Consider the following 20278-nt stretch of genomic DNA (forward strand, 5'->3'; position numbering starts at 1 on the left):
GAGCACCTCAATAAAAAAGTAAGGTTGATATAGTCAATGAAAGTAAGAGAAATTGTTACTCATGTAAAAACCTGTATGGCTTCACCTCTTACTATATTGTAGCTTTTAATATGCTGTCTGTTGTTTGCAAGCAGAATTTCTCCTTGAAGCATAGGTTTGGGGGATGGTGATGTGCAGAAGGTCAGAGGAGAACTGGCAGCAGGCAGGTTCTGTATTAACTCCCATCTAGAGCCTGTTCAGTCTAGACAGTGTTGCACTCACTGAGTTACTGAGCTGCCTTATATTCCAGGCTGAACAGACCTCTAAGCCATGAAAGAGGAGAGCTGCTCTCTTAAGATAAGCATTTAGATAAAAGAGGAGCAAATCACCTTTAGTTTTCAGCTGAACAGGCACAAAATACTTGAAATCTCATGGTGTGTTAGCTTTGCTCAGGATCTGACACAGCTTCAGAGCACAGGGCCAAGTGCTGCATTTTCCAGAGGAGAGAATCCTCGTGGCTCCTCTAAAATATGTGCAGTGTCATAAAACTGTCATAAATTCCAGATATCTTCAAAGCAGAAAGTAATCCCAGCCAGCTGTTATAGAGCATTTACCCTGGCTGGAGCACAGCTACTTTCATTTTGAGTACCCAGCTAATAAAAGTCCCCAAAAGGATGTGAGCATGCATGTTTCATGTTGAAAGAGGACCAATAAACAGGATACACACATCCCTACCCATTCTTATCTCCAGCAGTATTTCAATTTGTTTTCCATTTTTGTCAGCATTCTGAGAGATAATTCACTTCCAGAAGTCTGACACCAAAAAAAGCAATTGTCACAAGATAGCAACAAGAATAGACTAAATTTTTTTTTAACTTTCTTTAAGCTTTCCACACTTCCTAAGTACAGATACTCTTGGTGTGGTCTTGTAGTACCTGTCCTCTATTTCATGCAGTGCTGCTTTCTGCTGGAAAGACCACCTATTTTTACCACCTATACAGCTCAAACCTACATGTCTTACAAAACATTTAAGGCTCTGCTTAATGCACCTTGAAATCAAGCAATGCTTTCATTAGTGCTCAAGCAATAAGTGTAGAAAAACAAAACTAGAGGTAAAAGATAGTTTAGGTTGCTTTTTTTTTTTTTAAACCTGTCTTTATCAACACCAGGCCGGGTCATATTCTACTCAAAGTATTACATTGATTTTTAAAAGCACACACAAAAAGGACAAGACTGTGCTTATGAAAACCTGTGCTCAAATACTGACTCCAGGGTGTGCTTTCCCTGTGCTGTCTGGTTGATTCATCAAAGTAGTCAGGCTGCCAAAACACTTCACTCCTTGGTTTAAGCTCTGATGCTTTAGCCAAAAATTGTTGAGTTAAGGAAGGACATGTTTCCTTTCTGTGTTTGGATTGGATTCTGATACAAGAGAAATGTCAACTTGTTAGACTTAATTATGACAAAATTTAGAATAAATTATGAAGCTGTCTGTACCTCTTAAGTGCTTCAGACATTAATGTCTGAAGCTATTATTGGATTTTGTGAGAATGACTCCTGCTTTTATGGTTTCTTTTTGTGCCCAAACTGAAAAATAACATGCCTTTGGTATGGAAAGAAACATTAATGGTCAATGTTGAAGGGTTTGGTTGTCTATATTTGCTATTTACTGCCTTTTCAGAAGCTGGGAGTGAAGAGGCAGTTGGGACTGCTGCTAAGCCTATTCCAGAAATACTTTTATGTTCTCACCTACTACCAGAAGTGCTGATAGCCACAGCTTTATGCCACGATTTGGGAATCAGGGAATCCTGATTCAATGGAGCAGAGATAGCAGTTATTTTGTAGTTTACCTTTGTATTTTTTATAATGGTTACTCTTTTGTGTTTATGTGTCTTTAAAAGCTTTTAAAAGCTTTTTAATAATAATTTTCTGCCATGGGAAGAAGCCTGCCAAGGTCTGTACACTTAAACTTCAAATCTTTTTAAGGGTTTAATATATTATAGCACAGAATTATATTAATGCTTTTGCTTTCTCAACCCACTTATTTCATTAACTAATACAACAGAGACATAGACACATGTTTTTATTTTCTTTATGCCCTAACTCTTTTTGAGAGCCAGACCCAAGTTAGGATGTGGGAACCTCTCCTCTTTATGCAGATCAAGGGATGGAGAAATAGCTGAGGATGCTCCTCTGCTCAAGTTCTAATGTCCATAGTTCAGGGAGATTGAAGACAGCTGTGAATATGTCTGCTGAAGAGATGGTAAAATAACTTTTTTCTTAATTAGTTTGTAACTACAAGTTAGAAAACAAGTTTTCTATGGTTGGGTTTTTTGATGTTTGTGGGGTGTTTTAGCTGTGGCATTTTCTGAGGGAATAAAAAAAGTAAGGAATTACTGTTATAATTGTTAATACATGTTTCTTGCTTTTTTAAAACAAGGTGTTTTCACTGACTGTGGAAGACCCTCTGTTAATTTAGGATTATTGCAAAAAGCAATAGGAGACAATTTTGAAATTACCAGTACACTGGTTAAAAAACACTTTAAAATTGTGAATTCTAGAGAAGTCATAGGCTGGGAGAGATCTTAGACTGATGTCATGCAGAGCCCTGTTAAGCAGTCTAGAATGTTTCATGGTGAAAACCTTTTTCTTATATCCTGACAGAATTGCCTTGGAAAGAATTGTTCCTGTTGCATCCTGTCTTTGTGAGGAGAGCACCCCAGTTTCTCTAAAATTGCCTTTTAGTTATGGCACACTCAGATCACATCTCTCCAGAGTCTTCTTTAGGCTGGATAAACCAAATTCCTTCAACCTTGCTTCAGCTATCTAATTATCTTGGTAACTCTCTGCTGGACCCAGTTCTTTCAGTGACTGTTTTGAACTGGAGGGACCAGACTCTCCCCAGTTCTTCAGGTGCAGACTGACAGGGTGCAGGAATCCCATCCCTCGCTGTGCTGGAGCCCAGGACACGCTTGGCCTCCTTTACTGCAGGGATGCACTTCTGATTCATGTTGAAATCCAGTTCAATTACTGTTTAACCACTACTGTATTTCAGCCCAAGCTGATTGATCGTGTGTTCCTGTTACATTTCAGCCTCGTTTCAGGAAGAATCTTATTCTTTGTTTCTATGGGCACAAAGGGATACTCATTTTGTGGTGACTGCTCCTGCTCTGCAGTTTCCAGTTTAATAGGGGCTTGAGTCATGCTTGAAATGTTTCTTGGTTGTGGATCTACCAGGGTGTTCTCTTATTTTCCCCCTCATATTCTTGTGCTCTGCCTCTAGAAAGGTCTTACTAATTTTTAACTCTGTTTTTCATTGCTGGTTGGAAAATGTCTCGCACAGATCTTTTTATGACAATTTCCTGTTGCATTAGTTTTGTTAGAATTGCCTTTTTAAAAAGCATCTATCCCAAATACTAGAGGTGACTTCACTCCCAGTTTAAGCATTAAACATTAATAGGCAAGAGTTGATAAATCTCCTTCCAGTTCACCTATCTCTAGAAAAACTTATTCTTCATTCGACAATTTATCTGAAAGTATGTCCTTCAATTGCTTTAATACTTTGTGGTCTGAAATGGCCTGAAGAATAATTCTGGATTAGATTCCAGCAGAATTCCCTTAATAGAGCCAATTACTTAATAAGAGCAGTAACAAAGAAATTATGTCAGAGATTTTAGGCTGATGTTCTGTTTACCGTCAGTTCTTTGAGAAATGGGAGCTTAATGCAAGATTGATTTCATTATACTGACCGAGCTTTTTCAAAAAACCACAAGTAGTTAAAAGCCTTTAGGAAATAAAATTTGCTGTATTTAAATGTGCCAGTTATGTGCTCAAAGCCCTCAAAGAAAAATTAAATTTTCAGCGTAAATGACAATCTGTCCCGTTTCTAGATTTGTTTTTTACTGTCTGACCAATATTATACTTCTTTTAGTCTGAGAGGTAATAATAATTCATAATGCTCAGAGCAATTGGAAACAGAAACCAGTCCCTTTTAATTGTTTCCTTCCGTTGTATTTAATTCAGCTTCTCTGGATACATTAAAATTCTTGGATGATGGGTTTGTTTTCTGCTTGTTGTCTTAATAATAAAAGCTGGACCCTACAAGATGATTTAGAAAAATAGAGTATCCTGAGGGTTTTTTTCTGAGAACCAACCAAACTTGTAGATGCACTTTTTTAATGGCCCTTTTTTCCAATGTTTATATTCAAAATTCAACATTCTATGGATAATTACTATCATTTAAAGTGAAATTTTTAGTTTATACAACGGTAATGTTTAAGGGAAGATGACTTTCTCTTGTTGTAATTTCAATTTCCATTTTCAGCACAACTTTATCCCGGTTTTCTTTTTCCTCTGTTGATGTGAAGGAATATACTTACAAAATTATGAAAAATGCCTCTAGATTTTGGAGGTGAGTGCTCCTCCTGGTCTTTAAATCATGTGAAGGCTTTCGTTTTCAGCCCCCATTGTTCTATAGGTCTGTTTTTTAGGGCATCCAGACTATTTTGATACTTTGCAATTTCTGTTTTCATATATCCTGAGCACAAGCCTTCCTTCGTCATCCACAGCGTCAAGCCTCAGATGTAGGTCCTTGTGATCTCATGCACATCACTGCAGCCTCCTATTTTCTCATTCTGATGAGTGAATTCTTGCCTGTTGATGACCATCCTGACTGTTGCAAAGACTCCTCTTTCAGCTTATTGCTGTAACATTCTTACTTTTTCTCTCCTTTCTCTGTCCTTTCCATTGTGAGCTGCTGTTCTCACTTTGAAGGCTCTGTACACTCCCATCCTTCTTTCAGTATCAAGATCTCAGCTGTGCTTTAGGGATTTTTAGGTTCAGAACTCTTCAATTTTCAAATAAATATTGCTGGGCTTCCTCTGTAGTTTGTGGAGCAACCTGGGAGAGAAAAAAGACATTGTGTCAGCTCTATGAGGCAATGCACTATTGAACTTCATTGTGTTTGACTTTGATGGACTCCTGGCCAATGGTAAGGAGAATCTATTCTGCAACAATACCAGTTCAAAAGGTACTTGTTGAAACCATATTCAGTATTAAGTCACTGGATTGGAAACCAATATGTTTAAAACTGTTAGTCAGATTTAGCAATGCTTGAGCATTCGTCCTTACTTTATTAAGGAGTATCATATCTATCCTTGTAGTACTTAGACTTAAGAACTTACCAATATTCTTCAGTAGCTTTAATACATTTTTTTTCAGTAGTTTGTCTGGATGCATGCAGGAATGTGCAAGCAGATTTGTGTGGAGCTTGACTGTGAGAGTGCCAGTGTAGCTCTTTCTTCTCCCCCTCCCAGATCATTTGGCCAACCCAGGGAAGGAGAGAGAATATTTCAGCCAAAGGGTGAAAAGCAGGATTGAATTTTTTTCCCTCAAGGGATTCTATAGCAAAGCAAACAAAATCATTCACACTTCATTTTATAGCCAGCTTGGCTATAAAACATGTAACATAGCCACATGACTGTGACAAGAAAAAGCCTATCTCCCTACTTTTATCCATATTACTGGCACAGATGTGAGCCGAGGCCTTAGTGGTTACAGGGTAGGGGGAAGAAACTTTTCAAAAAGTCACTCTAATAAACAGACACAAATAGGAATTCATTGGCTTTAACAGTCTGATATTTTTCCTTTTTTTTCCCTTAAATCTCGTCCTGTATGTTCCATATGTTTCCCTAATTTAAGTATCGTTGAGAAAGTTTTAACCAAGCATTAATTTAAATCCAATTTCCTGTCTCTCTCTCTCTCAAGGAGAAAGGAGAGAGCTTTTTTTTTTTCCTTCTTTTTTTTTTTTTCTTTTGCTTTTAAATTTTCCCACCCCCGTGGCTGGAGGAAGCCTTGTGAAGAGCATGTTCCCACAGACTGGGGGTCTCCAACAATGCCGTTTCCGTCGGCGGGGAGGGAGCAGCGCGGCCGGAGAGGCTCCGACCACTGCCCTGGGCACTGTGAGCCCCAGCACGTACTCTGACATCACCACAGCCTGGACCTGCACTGGGGGGGCTCTGTGTGAGAAGTGCTAAAGCTGAGCAGGAAACTGAGATTTCCCTCACATTCTCTTCTAGCTTTGGTTTTTTTTGTTTTTTTTTTTCCTCTGTTGGAGGAATTGTGGTTGTTGCCCATTTGAAGTCCAGACCTTTGGTTTGACAAGTTATACAAGTGCTTTTGTTCTCAGCCTGTCTGGCACAGGAACGCTGGTTCTGGGGGGAGTTTTCTGCATTAGGAATGGCAAGTTTTAGTGTCTTGTCAAAGATGAGTGATGACTTCAGTTGCTGTCAGGTGAAAGGTTGGCTCGTGTGATTGTGCCATCACAGTCCTGTGACTGGAGGTTTCAGTTCCTGCTACGTTAAAACTTTGAAAACTAAGTCATGGAGCTGGTTAGCTTCTGCTGGAGCCCAGTTAAGTGAGTTAGATATTAAAGTATATTTATGTTTCTCCATAAGGGCCTGAAAGATACATGAGTTGTTGTTACTGGTTGTTCCTAATTAAAGTTTAAACTGACTGCTCTCCACTTAGCCTCTCTAACGTTGTTTGACTGCCAACAGCCAAATATACAGTAATTTAAAAGGTCACTGAGGCATCTTGTTCATAACTCTTTTGGACTGGGCTGACTCTCTAATAATTTATACAGTCTCAGGAGATGCATTTACCAGTGCCACTGGGTTTCCTACGGGAACTAGAAGATCAAGAGTGCAAAACAGCAGTTTTCAATTTCAGTTTCAATCCCAAAGATTCCCTGTTACTGTCAGTGATAAACCTGTTGGAACATCTTTATTTACAAATGAAGGTTAATTTTGTTTGTGATCTTGTTCACATCAGTTTCTGTAGAGAAATGGTTTGTTTAGAAAATACTTGTCCTCATCAGTCAGTGGTTCTGCAGTTTTGTCTGGATATGAATGCAGAAGAAGCAGAAAAGTAAAATGAACATTAACAGAGATACGAGCACGTTGTCTGATCAGGGTTTTGGGGTGTATGTATTTAACTCATTTGCTTTTCTATCTTGAGGTGTACAGTTGCACCAAATCTCTTCTCTTACCCTCTCTAGCACAACATTTTACACCTTTTAACACACACTGACACACATTTTTCCCTTTTTCTTTTAAAGAGAGCTTAATATTACCTGATATTAATATATAAAATAACTGACTTTGTTATCAATACATTTTTTGTTGTTCTCTGTAGTAGTGCCTTTTGCTTTCTTACCACAGAACTTTGGTACTGGGCTGTTCACATTCTGTGCCAGTTTCTTCAAGGGTATTAAAAAAAAAAATATTGATGGAGTGGTAGAATCTCATATCTTGTTAGATTATGATTTTAATGTTGCTTATATTTTTTTTCCTTCAAGAATATTGACATAACAAACTTCAGCAGCAGCTGGAATGATGGCTTGGCTTTCTGTGCAGTGCTCCACACTTACCTCCCAGCCCATATTCCCTATCAAGAACTAAACAGCCAGGACAAGGTAAGACATTAAAAAATCTCATTCCTGGGACTGAACAAAAAAGTCAGTGTTACTAGGATTTCCAAAAACACTTCAAACTACTGAGCTGCTATCCTTTTTAAAGAATAAATAATCTATTCTTTACTACTTTATAACTCAGTCGTTCCTCACTGACAATAATTTTTCAACATTATCTTCTACACAAGAAAAAAAAAAATTTTCCATAAATTTTTTGATAATATTAGAGCATGTTCATTCCCATGGCTCTTTTTAAATTACTATAATAAAGTTGCAGACTCCATTTAAAGTAAAAGTAACAGCATTACTATGAATATTCTTAACACCACTTTGTTATGTTTGAAATAGTATTTCCTTGTTTTCTAACATGTTGTTATATCTCATGCAGAGAAGAAATTTCACTTTGGCTTTTCAGGCAGCTGAAAGTGTTGGCATCAAATCTACTCTGGTAAGATTTAAATGCATATTGAATTAATTATGATCCATTTATAAAAATCAAACTTATTCTGTTTTGAAAGACTTGGGTGCTTTACACTTAAAAATAGCAGCAGATGAGCTCAGTAGAGGTTACTGCCCTTGTATCATACTCGACTGAACAACACAAAAGATAATCCCTACTTCTGTGACTTTGTTTAATAAACCCACTGTCTTCAATATCTTGAGCTGACATGGGTTTTGCATTAAATGACTGAGATACAGACTTGTGGACCAGCAGGTGCAGCAAAGGCAGCAGCAGTAGCCAGAGCAGATAAACTAAGAAATATTAATAAAGGCAATGGATTTGTTTGAGAATAATTTGAGAATTGGTATGTGATACAGTTTGCAAGAATCCATGAATTCTGTCCTGCCTTTGACCTACTTTCAAATTATTTGGGATTTTTGGAACTCTGGAGCTACAAATCAAGCAATGTAATTTATTCTTTTGCTCAGTGCAGTATGAGAGTCAGGATTTGTCTCCTAAGCTAAGACTTCTGATTTGTCATCATTGCAAACAATTGCAAAGTTTTTTCAATTGTTACTTATAATGAACTGTCTTATACAAATTTTGGAGTAGAAGAATTAGTTTTCAATAGTACAGTATTTAAGAGAAAAGGAAGATTTCTGAAGGTGTGGAGTCGGCAGCATCCCAGACCCTTGTGAATGGTCACAAAAACTCAGCTCACATTGCCAGTGTCACAAATGATACTTAAATGATACTTTTGCAGCTTAAATTCTAACAAAGCTGCTGTAGTTTGCAGCTAATAATACAACAGACCTTTTTAAAAATAACACTTTCCTTGATCCTTATCAGTGCCTTTACCCCCCCAGCATTGTGTTTGCTGACAATGGCAGTGCAACTCTGGGGCTTTCGTACTTTGGCAGTGATTTGAAATGTGGAAGTTTCTTACCAAGTGCTGATGTAAGAATGAGATCGTGGAAAATAACTGCAGTAATGCTCACATAATTCAGCCTTAGTCTAAATGGTTACTGTCTGTCCTTTCATTTTTGTAATGTACTTAATCACAGAGACTCTAAAAAGGCAAATTGAATGGAATTAAATCTTCTAAGTGCAAATTGGATCCATCTTAAGAATTTGTATCTATTTACATACATATCATAGACAGTGTGTATGTAGGTATGTTTGTGGATTTTTTTCCTCATCCATATTACATGGGTGCAGGGAGGAGAAGGGTGGGAAAACTCCTGCATGTAAGTAGTAGTGGAATGCAAGGGGAAATTATTCTTTCTCTGTAGAAGAAGGTGTTCAGCTACTTTAATGTGAAAATTAAAAAAACTTCAACTTTCTCTGTTTTGAATTCTGGAGGTTCCCTCACCCAAAGCTTACAAATAGACCCTTACAGTAAGCAAAAATTGTTAGAAACTACATCTATCTATTTTCCTTTCTACATGTGCTGAAGAGGGTAGATCAGGCTTTGTTTACCCTGCTTATTCCCTGTCAGTCTGGGACACTGTCACTATGACACAGAGGGTAATTGCCCTGTCAGCTTGTCTCATGCAAATACCCAAATGAGGAGTAAACTTCCCTCTTCCTTGTCTCTTTACTTAAAAATGCATATACAGTAATCTAAAGTACAGTAGTCCACTGTAAAATGGATTCAGTTATTTATTGATAGGAATTTTGAATTTTAGCTCTATTTAATATCTGGGCCTTGATTCCAGGCTCACAGTTCCTGGGTAGGTTGTGTTGATTTGCAAGGCTGGTGTAGGGGTATGTAAACACTCAAGTCTGACCATTACACCAACTGTACCAAGTGGGGGAAAGCTCAAGCATGCACAATGTTGGTTATTTTGTTGGCTTAAGATCAAAATGCCTATCTGCAGATATGCTATTAGTTACATTTTGTAAGTAATGCAAAGATACATGGAACAAAACAGAGCTTTCTTCATCAGTGCTTTACGTGGTGGAAACTTGACAGGTTACCCATCCCCAGGAAGGTGTGAAAACACAACCCCAGTGCTCTCAAGGTTCTCACTGCTGATTTTGACCAGTGTGTTTTCTGTGACAGGACATCAATGAGATGGTGCGCACGGAGCGGCCCGACTGGCAGAATGTCATGCTCTACGTTACAGCCATTTACAAGTACTTTGAAACCTGAACCCCGAGCGTTCCACGGCATAGAACCAACGGGAGCTACCAGATGGAAACCTTACTGAAATGCTAATCCCCATTTCACTGAAAACTGGCAACATTTGAGTCCCCTCAAACTTCAGTGGCACTGTCCTGGATTGCCTCAGATTGCTGCAGCTACTAAGCCTGGAAACAACTGTTTGAAGCGAGAACTTGTTGCCACAGTGCTTGGAATAACCCAAGTTATTAAGCTATTCAGATTAATTATGTAGCCTAAAGAGCCTGGACTACTTATGTGTTGCCTTTCCAGTCAGACTTCCTGAAGCTTTCTTTCCTGGGAGAGTGAGATGAATGCACACAGGAGACTGAATGTACAGATAAAGCTTTGAGAAGGAAAAGGATAACATGGCATCATATTACTGAATTTTCTGTAGCATCCTGATACCACAGAGTCTGAATATTCTACCCACAGCATATGGCAGCCCAATGCAGTAGAGTTCTTAATGATAACTTAGTTACTGCCTATACAGCTATTTTCCATCCTTTAAAATGTGCACAATATTCTAGGAAAACAAGCTTTTGTTCCATAATGACAAATTGAGGGGAAAAGTGCTCTTGATACCTCGAAAAATTTGGCACAGAAGAAGTCTTCATTCTAAAGCTTCATTATAGGCCTACCTCTGTCACAGTGATGTGGCTTTCATCTTTATCTTTTGGATTGTAAGCACTAGCACACGCAGCTCCTGGCTTTCAGGGTACACTCTACTTCAAGGAATCTGTGCAAACTCCCTGTGCTTCCATTATGACAGAAATGAATCAATAATTAACCCTTGTATGGCTTGTTCTTCCCTCTCCTCCTTTGCCTGTACAGCACACTCAGCTACCCTGGGCTTTATTCTACAGCAATACGAGCACACATCACGGATATCTGGGGGACAAGTTTGGAACTGGGATAGCATTTTCTCTGCAGAGAAGATATTTTCAAATAAGATGTAACAGTGAAGTAGTTGATCTCAAAATCCAGCTTTGCCATGTTTCCTGTGTGTTTTTCATTGATCTTGCACATCCTCATCTGACTGAGAGAAGGTGAGATGTTCTGTGACCAGAACTATGGAGGAACTGATGTAATGTGTGTACACCCAGTAGTCTCAAATATTGCGTGGAAATGACTCACTGTCACAAGGAAGGAATTGAGAAACTTTAGTCTGCTCAACTTCTTTTTTTTGTTTTGTTTTTTTTTTCCTGAAATGTACCTGAATTCATTTAGCAGCTCTTGGGCAAAAGAGTTTTAAGTGCCTTAGAGATCATTGAATTGATACGTCCTGGCACTTCAGGGCCTTGTGTGGAATGTTAATGGCTCAGAATTCATGTATCCATTTGTCACAAGCTGTTTGTTGTCATCTTGTTTGTCGAACCAAGGGAAGACTTCACTCTCATTGCTTCTGCCTCTTACTTTTCTGAACACCCATCAGCAGTTAAGCCACATCTCTCATTAATATTCAGCAGAAGCCAAGTTGAGCAGTGAGCTCTGTAACAGCTGCAGTTTATAAGCACAGGCTCTTCCAACACAGTAATCCTGTTGTAAGGAAAATGAATCTGCCCTTCCTATGGTGCTCTTACGACTGTTAAGGACAGTTTGAATGTCATAGATGTTAACCCAGTGAATGCAACTGTGCTTGGCATCTGTGAAACTTCTTCATGGTATAAAAGCACAGATTTAACTCAGAAGTATTGCCAAATCCAAAAACTACCATCTGAAGAACACAGTCCATGTGAAGAGTAATAATTCAGCATGTCTAGCATTGTATAAGAATATACACTTACACTGATATGTGCCTGTGAGAATTATGAAACTTTGTAAAACAACTACTTAACACACACTGAGGGACTTTGGAGAAGTTTTCAGAGCAGCAGTGGCTCCTATGTTCTTACAGCTCTTTAGCACTACAAGTAGCCTAGATACCCTCAGATTATTAACTGGTGCATTTGAAGAGCCAACACTATCTAAAGACTCTCATTGCAAGAGAGATTTCAAGTCAAAAATCTTCATTAACAGATTTTAATAAAAGTCTGAAATGCAGTTTCCTCTTCTGTATATTTCTTCACAAAATTTGTTTGCTTCATTTCTTAAGTTTCAGTAAGAATAGTCTTATTGGAAATCCACATTACTGCTGTCTTGTATTCTACTACTACTACTACTAAATTCCAGATTTTGCCACTTAGTGTTTAAAATTCCCTTCTATTTACCCTCTGAACACATATCCTTATCTATGATTGTCTTATTCATTGCCTTAGATTTAAAAAAATATTTTTCTATTGAAAAGGGATAGCATTTCTTGGTCTAAATTCACTCCTGACCTGTTTTGGTGAGGTAATTTGAGCTTTGAGCTGATTTACTTTCTGTCCAGTGGTCAACTTCATTTACCTGGAATGTTGTTTGAGTCCTTAACTGCAATAACACTAATAGTTGTAAAAGGAGAAATCGTGTTTGCCAGATACTTTCTGTTAAAAAGAGCTGCTGGTCTTGAGAAAGAGAGAGAAAAGCCAGCAGTGATGATAAAAATGACCTTGTGTGGAACTTCAGAGCTCTGTAAACTTCTTCTTGGTGTGATCTGTCTGATAAACCTCTGTGAATTCAGCCCAGGAACACTGGGCTTCATGAAGAGTTTTTTGTATAATGATGTATCTGAGCCTTTACATTTGAGGTGCTGCACAGCTGGGTGGAAGTAATGAAGCAATGGAAGATCTAAAACAAACACAATGCCCTGCTGCACTCTGCAACAGGTTTTTTCTGAAGGTTCAAAACACATTCAATTTTTCAAGAGGAAAAATAGCTGTATCCCTTCTGGATATCTGGAAGATACTGTTGTGTTTGGTTCCTACTCGTAGTTAATCCTGAAACAGCCTGGTTTTTTCACCATCACGTAAAGTGCAAGTTTATGCTGATTTACTTTCTTTTTAATCCAGAAAATATTTCTGAATGTACTGAAAAAGGGCAAATATTTTCTCATCCATTTATATTATTGCATTTTACTATGTGCCTTGCAAATGCCTGTGCTGTAGGATATCAGGGTTACTCACTGCCAGCTGTAGGGCTGGGGTGGGCAACAAAAGGAGCTGTTGGACATCCTGATGCAGGTACAGCTGGATCATCCTCTGGATCTGTAGATGTTACACTTGACTTGGTTTTCGGTTGGTTGTGTTTGATTTGGTTGTCTACTTAAATAGAAACACTAATTTAGTATCTTTGGTGTGAATCTCTGGCCCTCACAAAAGCCCTCTCATTTCCATGCCTCTGAAAAACTGTGAGTGAAATTTTCCCTTTTAAAATTGTGTTTGTGGATAGGCTATCCAGAATGTAGTATATAATTGCATCAGATTCTGATTTAAGGGTAGGTTTTTATGTCTTTTGCATAAAATATATTCTTTGAGTTACATGTAGCATTTCTGATAATTTTGTTGTCTCCAATTTCATAAAATATTTCCACTCTGTGTTTTCCTGTAAAGTCCATTGTCATGGTTTAGGAGGCCCTTAATTTACCAGAGCTAAATGAACTTGGCTTTAATTTATTGGTGTAAACTCACATTAATATCCCTGGCAGCAGCTGTGCTCTGGTTTTACATGCATAAGGAGAAATAAATCGGGCCCTTGCTATAATGGTGCAGTACAGTGGTTTAAACTGCTGAGGATCTGCCTTATAAATTGTGTAACTGTGGCAGAAAAAATTCTCATTGGAGACTCATTTCTGTGACTGATCTCAGTGTTAGGTTCTTACCTGTTTTTTCAGTTCTGTGATTCAACACTTCAGGCATTTGGATTCTTTTGCATCACCAAAAAATTACTTTCACTCAGTTCTCTCTTATTTCTGTACCAAATTGGCCCAGGGCACAATTTTTATTACACCCTGATTTTAACTAAGATTGTTGGGGAAGTTGGAGATTTGGAGAACTTCTGGGTGTTTTTCTTATTTTCTGTGTTCTTGTGCCTGGTGTGGGAAGGCTGTCTGGTGTTCAGGTGGGGTGTGACAGCATCTCCCAAAGCTGCCCCCTGGGATGGCTGGTGTGAAGCTATGCATTGGCTAAAGTTAAGCCTTTAAAACTGTGTTCATGTGATTTGTGGGGACTTTACTTCTCATTTGCCTCTTGTAACTAACACAGCCACAGCTGAACTGCAGCTGCATCAGGCAGGAGCTGTTAAGGGGCTAAATTCTTCTGGGAAGGAATGCAGTTGTACACCTTTGTGCTATTTTTTGCCTATTGTGAGTAATGGTCTTGCTGAGGTAACCTAGAAAGAGGATTTTAAGATAAGTAATGTTCATGTACAGACTGAGTTAACTGTATAGTTTGTTTGTGGTCCTTCCCTTGACTTAGTCAATATTTATTTCTGTTTTATTTTTACATTCTGCCAAGCTCTATTTCTGCAGTTCCTTTCTTTAAGCTACATTAGTGTATGAGTGCTCAGTAATATTAACCAGTTTGAGAAATTATTTGGTGAGAAGTGCTGTTAAAGAGTCTTCCTCATCTGTGAGTTCTGGACATGCTTTCCTGAGTTAGTGTGTGTTGAGTGGCAAAACATAGACATCTCAATACATTTAATTGTCCCTGTTTAGAAAAGTATCTTTAATATTGTTTCTGCTTTCACAGGAGAGTGGCTGGATGGGTTTTAAATTAGAGTGTTGCTTGCTGGGCATTCCCAGTCCTTCCTTCATCTAAGTTTCTTTTGTTGTATTCCCTGATTTCAGAATCAGTGTTGTAGTACACCTTACAATTATCAAAGCCGAGATGTTAAGCATCTGGAATATGTAGCAAATATGCTTTTGATAATTAGTGCTAAATAACTTAAAAGATTGAGGTTTGTACAGTTCTGATTCCTGTTAATTGATACAAATGTCTTTCTTTCCTTATGTTTTTGCTACGCTTGCCAGTTGTTGGGGTGCAACACCCTGGAACTCAGTTTGACAAAGCCACTGTCCTCCCCTCCTCGAGTTAATTCATTCTGTGATATTAGAATTATTTCCTCCCACTGAAACTTCAGTAAAACCTATGAATACCAGATGACTTTCTTCCAACTGACATTAGCTTTTACTTGGAATATTCCTTACCCTTAGGCCACTGTCTGCCACAGAGTTGCACATAAAGTTCCCATCAGTTCCAGCAGGACTTGGGGCTGCAGAACAGTAGGGCAAACTTTTGGCAGAGTATTACAGCAGCCTCATGCAATTAAACTGGTTTCATTTTAATCCCCTATTTTCAGGGGGTTTCAGTTTAGGCAAAATCATTTACTGAAGGCTGAAATGTGGCACGTTAGTTCTCCACTGGGAAGTATGCTTCTGTTTAATAATATTTTTATGAGATTGTATTTATGGAAATGGAAAGGAAAATGTCGTGAAGCTAGTTTTGTTGCACTTTTCTAAGGCTTTTGTATTTTGCATAGTTCTAGAATATGAGCAAGTTGTTTGGGGAAGCCAAGGCTTAAAACTGGCTCTGCCCCAGCATAGCCATGTATTCTGTGCATTTTCACCCTCATGATCTATGTATTATTTTAATTGCATGTAACTGGTGTATTTATATGGTAGTGGGGAGCCCAGTGGACATTTCCTGCTGCAGAGGAGCCATTGGCAGTCCTGGTTCCATGGATCACAAACTGACCTGTTCTCACTGTAGACTGCACTTGCAGTAATGGAATGGTCCAGCTTTGATTCTGAACTCTGTTTCAACAAACAAGGAGAAAGAGGCTCTTCTTTTTTTTTTTTTTTTTTGTTCCATTGTTGAAATTTCTCTGGAGGCCTTCAATGGTTTCCAGTTTTTGCATATGTTCAATTAGGATGGTTACTTGGGACTCAGTTCAGCTAAGAGGGCACAAGTACATGTAACATACTCAAGTGATTAATCCTTGTAACTTACAACATTTCAGTTTGTTAGAAACTTTTGGTTTTATGTGTATTGTAAGGTTAATTTTTATGTCTTTAAGTAGCACTTTTTATATATATCTGAAGGGTTTTTTTGAACAGAAGTGTTTTTTCTGTGTTATCTAATGGGAAGAAAGAATAACACTACTAAAAAAGGCATAGACCAGTTTGCCTCCAGACTGTAAGTTCACTTTAGGTCAGTAGTGATCAAGAGTTGTTCAATGTGTCTGAAATAAGGTGGTGATCCCATTTAATATTGGGCAACTCTCCCGATCAGAATCAGAAGGGCATTAATTGGTACCTCCACCCCTCGGGTGAGGGTGCTTCCAGTTCAGGTGTGAGGCAGAACTGACAGAGCAGTGTGATGAACCTTGGATTTCGTGAAAGAATAGGATTGTATTGATGTCTCAGTCTGACTTCACAGCACTATATTGGATAAGGACTAACCTTGTTTGAGATGACACTGCAGCCAGTAATAATATCTCCTAAATAGCTAATTTAAAGCTCATTTTCCATGGCCTTTAAAGATGATATAAAACCCAGTGATTCTTAAAAGCTCTTCTCATCCATCCAGCTTTTCTGATTTGTTTTCGTTTTACTCTTCCTTGAAACACAACTGTTTTATGTCAGTCTTTGTGTGGGTTTAGTAATTCTTGTTCTAGACAACAAGTACTTTGCTTTTTTCCCAGAACCCTTTTGAATAGTTTACACACACACATTGACATGTATGGATGTTTTTCATAGAGAGGGTTTGCATAAATGTGTAATTGTACATATATATACACACATGTATAAACGTGTGTGTACATAAATGTACTTCAGGTTCTGAATAAAATGGAACATGTTTCAAGAAGTGCTTGTCTTGGATACTTAGGGTGGTGTATTAGTGTATTTATTTAAATGATAAAGAGGAAAAACCATTTTGTTTGCTTCTGGTTAGAACTGAGAAATACAGGTTTGAGGAGAACTTGGACAAATGTTCCAATTGTTTTTCACCCTGGTTTTGTTTCTGGTTTGAAAGGCACAAGCTGTTAATCATTGGAACTTAAAAAGTCAGCAAGCCTGTTTAAGCTAAACCTTTTGGAGGACCCAATATGCTTTTAGTTTGCAAGGACCACTAAAGATCTGGGCATTTACTTTCTCCATAATGTATTCTGTATGAGTATTTAGTATGTATGCCTTCGATTTGCCAATGTTGCCATGTTTTCTTCTTAATTATTCCTGAAATAAAGGTTGCAAATAGCAGAACGTGTGTTTGTTTTCTTGAGCGAAGCCGCTACAGAAGGGACTATTTGAACACTATTTGAACACTATTTCTGGCACTCTGGTTTTTCAGGAGTGTTACAGGAGGTAGCTGGGGAGATCCATCTGCTGTGGATGAGGAGTGTGTGTGTGAATGGCTTGTGTGCACATAACCTCAGGATTTTTTTGGAAACCATATCTCTTGCTGTACCAGCACACTTCACAGTATCTACCCCCAGAGGGGTTTAAGTGATAAGACAGTGAGTACTCGAGATAAGAGGGATGTGTTTGAGGCATCTGCTTAGCCTGTATTGTCCTGGAGAAGGGAACTGCAGAGAATTTGTTCCATTTAGGCAACTTCCCTCATACATTGCAGGAGTAGAATTATTCCAGTGTTGCTTAACTCAACCCAAGTAAGGTAATTGTGTACTCGCTCCCTCTCTGTCTCTAAAGGAGTTGGGCTGGAGAGGGACTGGGGACTTAATCTCTAGAGCAGTTCAGACTATTTAAAGCAGCTGCCTAAAAATAAAACTTACAAGTGAAAATAAAGATCAGAACACCTTAAATCTGGTTTGATCTCAGTCATCCTGGATGGTAACTGTTTTCGAGTGTTCCTTTAGAGGTTTAATTTCAAGTGCTCTGGAATAAATTATATCCAGAGGTTTGGATTGAGCCCCTAATTATTGTTCTGAAATACACTGACTAGTATAGATATTTTATTTCTACCTATTTCTTACTCTTTTTTTGAGGCTTTGTGTGGTGTTTTCTGACTGTTCAGCAGTTCAGAAAAGTCTTTGTCTCGGTGATACTATTCTGCAAGACAATGTCTTGCTTCTCCTTTCTTGAGATGAAATATTCTCCCTGAATTACAGTGGTTTAAGAAACCTCTTTCTATTTCTCAAAATAGATTTATATCCTGTTTTTAAGCGTGGATCCTCATTTTTTATGCTTCTTCTTCTGCAAATAAATGTTTTAGAAATGTAGTGTAGTAAACTCATGTCAGAAAAGAGATGTTTTTCTTTCCTGTAGCAAGTGTGGCAGCGTTTTAGAAGGGACTTTTCCACCTGGATTGAGCATTTGGAGCTCAGGACAGAGGCACTGGGCAGGACACGGCCAGGCCTGAGGTAATGCTAAAACTGACTCTGCACAGTCTGCAGAGCTGCAGCTTTTCTTTCCCATATCCCTACTCCCTAACCAAAGTATTTTTCATGGATTGTCTTCCAAGCTGTCACTAGAGAACTTTGTTAAAAATGTGAAACAAGCTCTATAAGTGTGTTTAAGTTGAATATAATAAAATTGATTAAATAATTGTGAAGGTCTTACTGTAATGAAAGACTGCAGTTGTATGGAATAGTACAATAAAAAGCAGCAACAGCAGTATAATATTCCATTGTATTAAATCACAAAAGCTAATATTGGAGTCATGGTTGTTCTGCAGTTAAATTCAGTGTAGGAACTAGGTTAGCAATACAGAACTTCCAGTTAAAATTATCATAAAGGGTTTCAAAATTGCTTTAATCAGCAGAAGAGACTTGGATTATATCATGTATGTTGCCAGGAGCTGTGTGTAGTTCTACAAAGGGCATAGACAAGAGGAGCTCATGAAGATGTATGTTATTAGCCCACAAAATTGTTTTGAAACAGAGACACTAACTTACCATTAAAAGTTTGCTCCTTTCTTAACAACTTCCCTTACTAACTGGGAAGTTAACAGCCAGCAGCTACTGGTAGGATTTCTAAAAAACAAGCAAACAAACAAAAAGGGACCTCAGTTCTGTGCCCTGCACATTGTTCACCCTCTCTCAGCTCCCTCACTTCATGTTGTTTTTTCAGCACTGTCCCTCCTCGGGCCCAGCATTTGTGTTCCCATTTCTCAAACTGGTATGTTTTCTTTTTCATCCTCAATCCTAAAGGTTCAGTGAGATAGAGAGTTCTCTGAATTTGCTCAGAAAAGTTGTGTTGGTGGTGTGGAAGCTCCAGAACCTTCTGTGTGAATTACTGCTCAGTGCTGCAGCCCAACACCTTGAATGGAGAAGCTGGCTAATTAGTGTCTCTATTCCTGGCACCTCAAGATTAGAACATTTCTAATGCTTAATTGAATGTTTTCTGTTAGCTTCATTTCTATTAGAAGAGTTGCTTTCAAACTTCTCCCCTGCAAGTCTTTGTTGAGAAAAAAAAAAAATCTTTCCATGAATTTTTAAAGAGTAGATGAGGGACTGATGCCATCAATCCTAATCCAAGTTGAGGTTTTTATAAATCTTTGTCTGCTATTGCCCTCTGTATCACCATGGTTTAACTGAACCCTGTTTGTAGAACTGAATTTCTGTATATGCAATGCTCTGTTTGAAAAATACAGCATTGACTTTTAAATGTTCTTGGCCCTTCAGGATTTTCAGTTCTTTGGCACCTTCTTAATCTCATTATGAAAACAGGGTTGAACACAATAGTGTCTTATCACAGTATTTTTTCTCCTAGATACTTGCATTGATTATATAGTGTGAGGAAATATTTGTGCTTCTCTCCAGTGCTGTGCATACTCATTCCCTTGTTTATGTCCTTTTTTTAAACCATTTTAGGCTCTTTCCTCATGCCAGAAGCCTAAAAGTTAAGCTCTTAAAAATGAAAGAAACTTGAGGAGGAGACATAACAGTCTGGAGACAACTTCACTGAGCTGTTGACAGTATCATATTTTTCAAAAATAAATATCCCACAGAGCACCAAAATGCCACTGTGTTGAGTTAAGGCCGAGTGTCTCCATGGGGCCACACTCAGAGTCCATGGGATGCACTGGGGTACAGCCCTGGGTAAAGCCTGCACTGCACAAAGCCAGGGCTGTCTCTGGAAAATCACAGCACTGGAGGGTCAGTTTTGCAGTTCAGGAGCTGCAAAACATCCTTCTGTGAAATGGCTGGTCTAACAAACTGGTGCCGTTGGATTATCATCCTTGCGGAGAAGAAATGTGTAAAAGGCAGGTTTTCTGCTGCCATTTCCCTCTTGGCCAGAGGTACAGCTCTTACACAAGCATTGGAACAGGGTGCTAAAACACTAACTTGCCTTTATAAACCTCTGAAGTTCTGTCATTTTGCACCAACATTTCCAGCACACACTATT

The 20278-nt window shown here is 38.4% G+C and overlaps 2 protein-coding genes across 3 annotated transcripts in view; both read left to right on the forward strand.

Moving 5' to 3' along the window:
- SPECC1L (sperm antigen with calponin homology and coiled-coil domains 1 like) overlaps positions 1-17173 on the forward strand; it is a 66064-nt gene extending 48891 nt beyond the window's left edge. For both annotated transcript variants that reach the window (XM_027661541.1, XM_027661542.1), the window contains exons 14-16: positions 7334-7450; positions 7836-7895; positions 9955-17173. In XM_027661541.1, coding sequence (XP_027517342.1) covers positions 7334-7450; positions 7836-7895; positions 9955-10044 — 267 coding nt within the window. In that variant the 3' untranslated portion in view covers positions 10045-17173. The remainder of the gene's footprint in view (positions 1-7333; positions 7451-7835; positions 7896-9954) is intronic.
- Positions 17174-18043: 870 nt separating this feature from the next.
- The window catches only part of ADORA2A (adenosine A2a receptor), a 35298-nt gene continuing 33063 nt past the window's right edge, over positions 18044-20278 (forward strand). The window contains exon 1 of the mRNA XM_027661626.1: positions 18044-18291. The gene's annotated coding sequence lies outside the window, so the exon portion shown is untranslated. The remainder of the gene's footprint in view (positions 18292-20278) is intronic.

The sequence above is a fragment of the Corapipo altera genome, unplaced genomic scaffold (genome assembly GCF_003945725.1).
Source record: "Corapipo altera isolate COAL_440 unplaced genomic scaffold, ASM394572v1 150, whole genome shotgun sequence".
In the NCBI taxonomy this organism is placed as follows: domain Eukaryota; kingdom Metazoa; phylum Chordata; class Aves; order Passeriformes; family Pipridae; genus Corapipo; species Corapipo altera.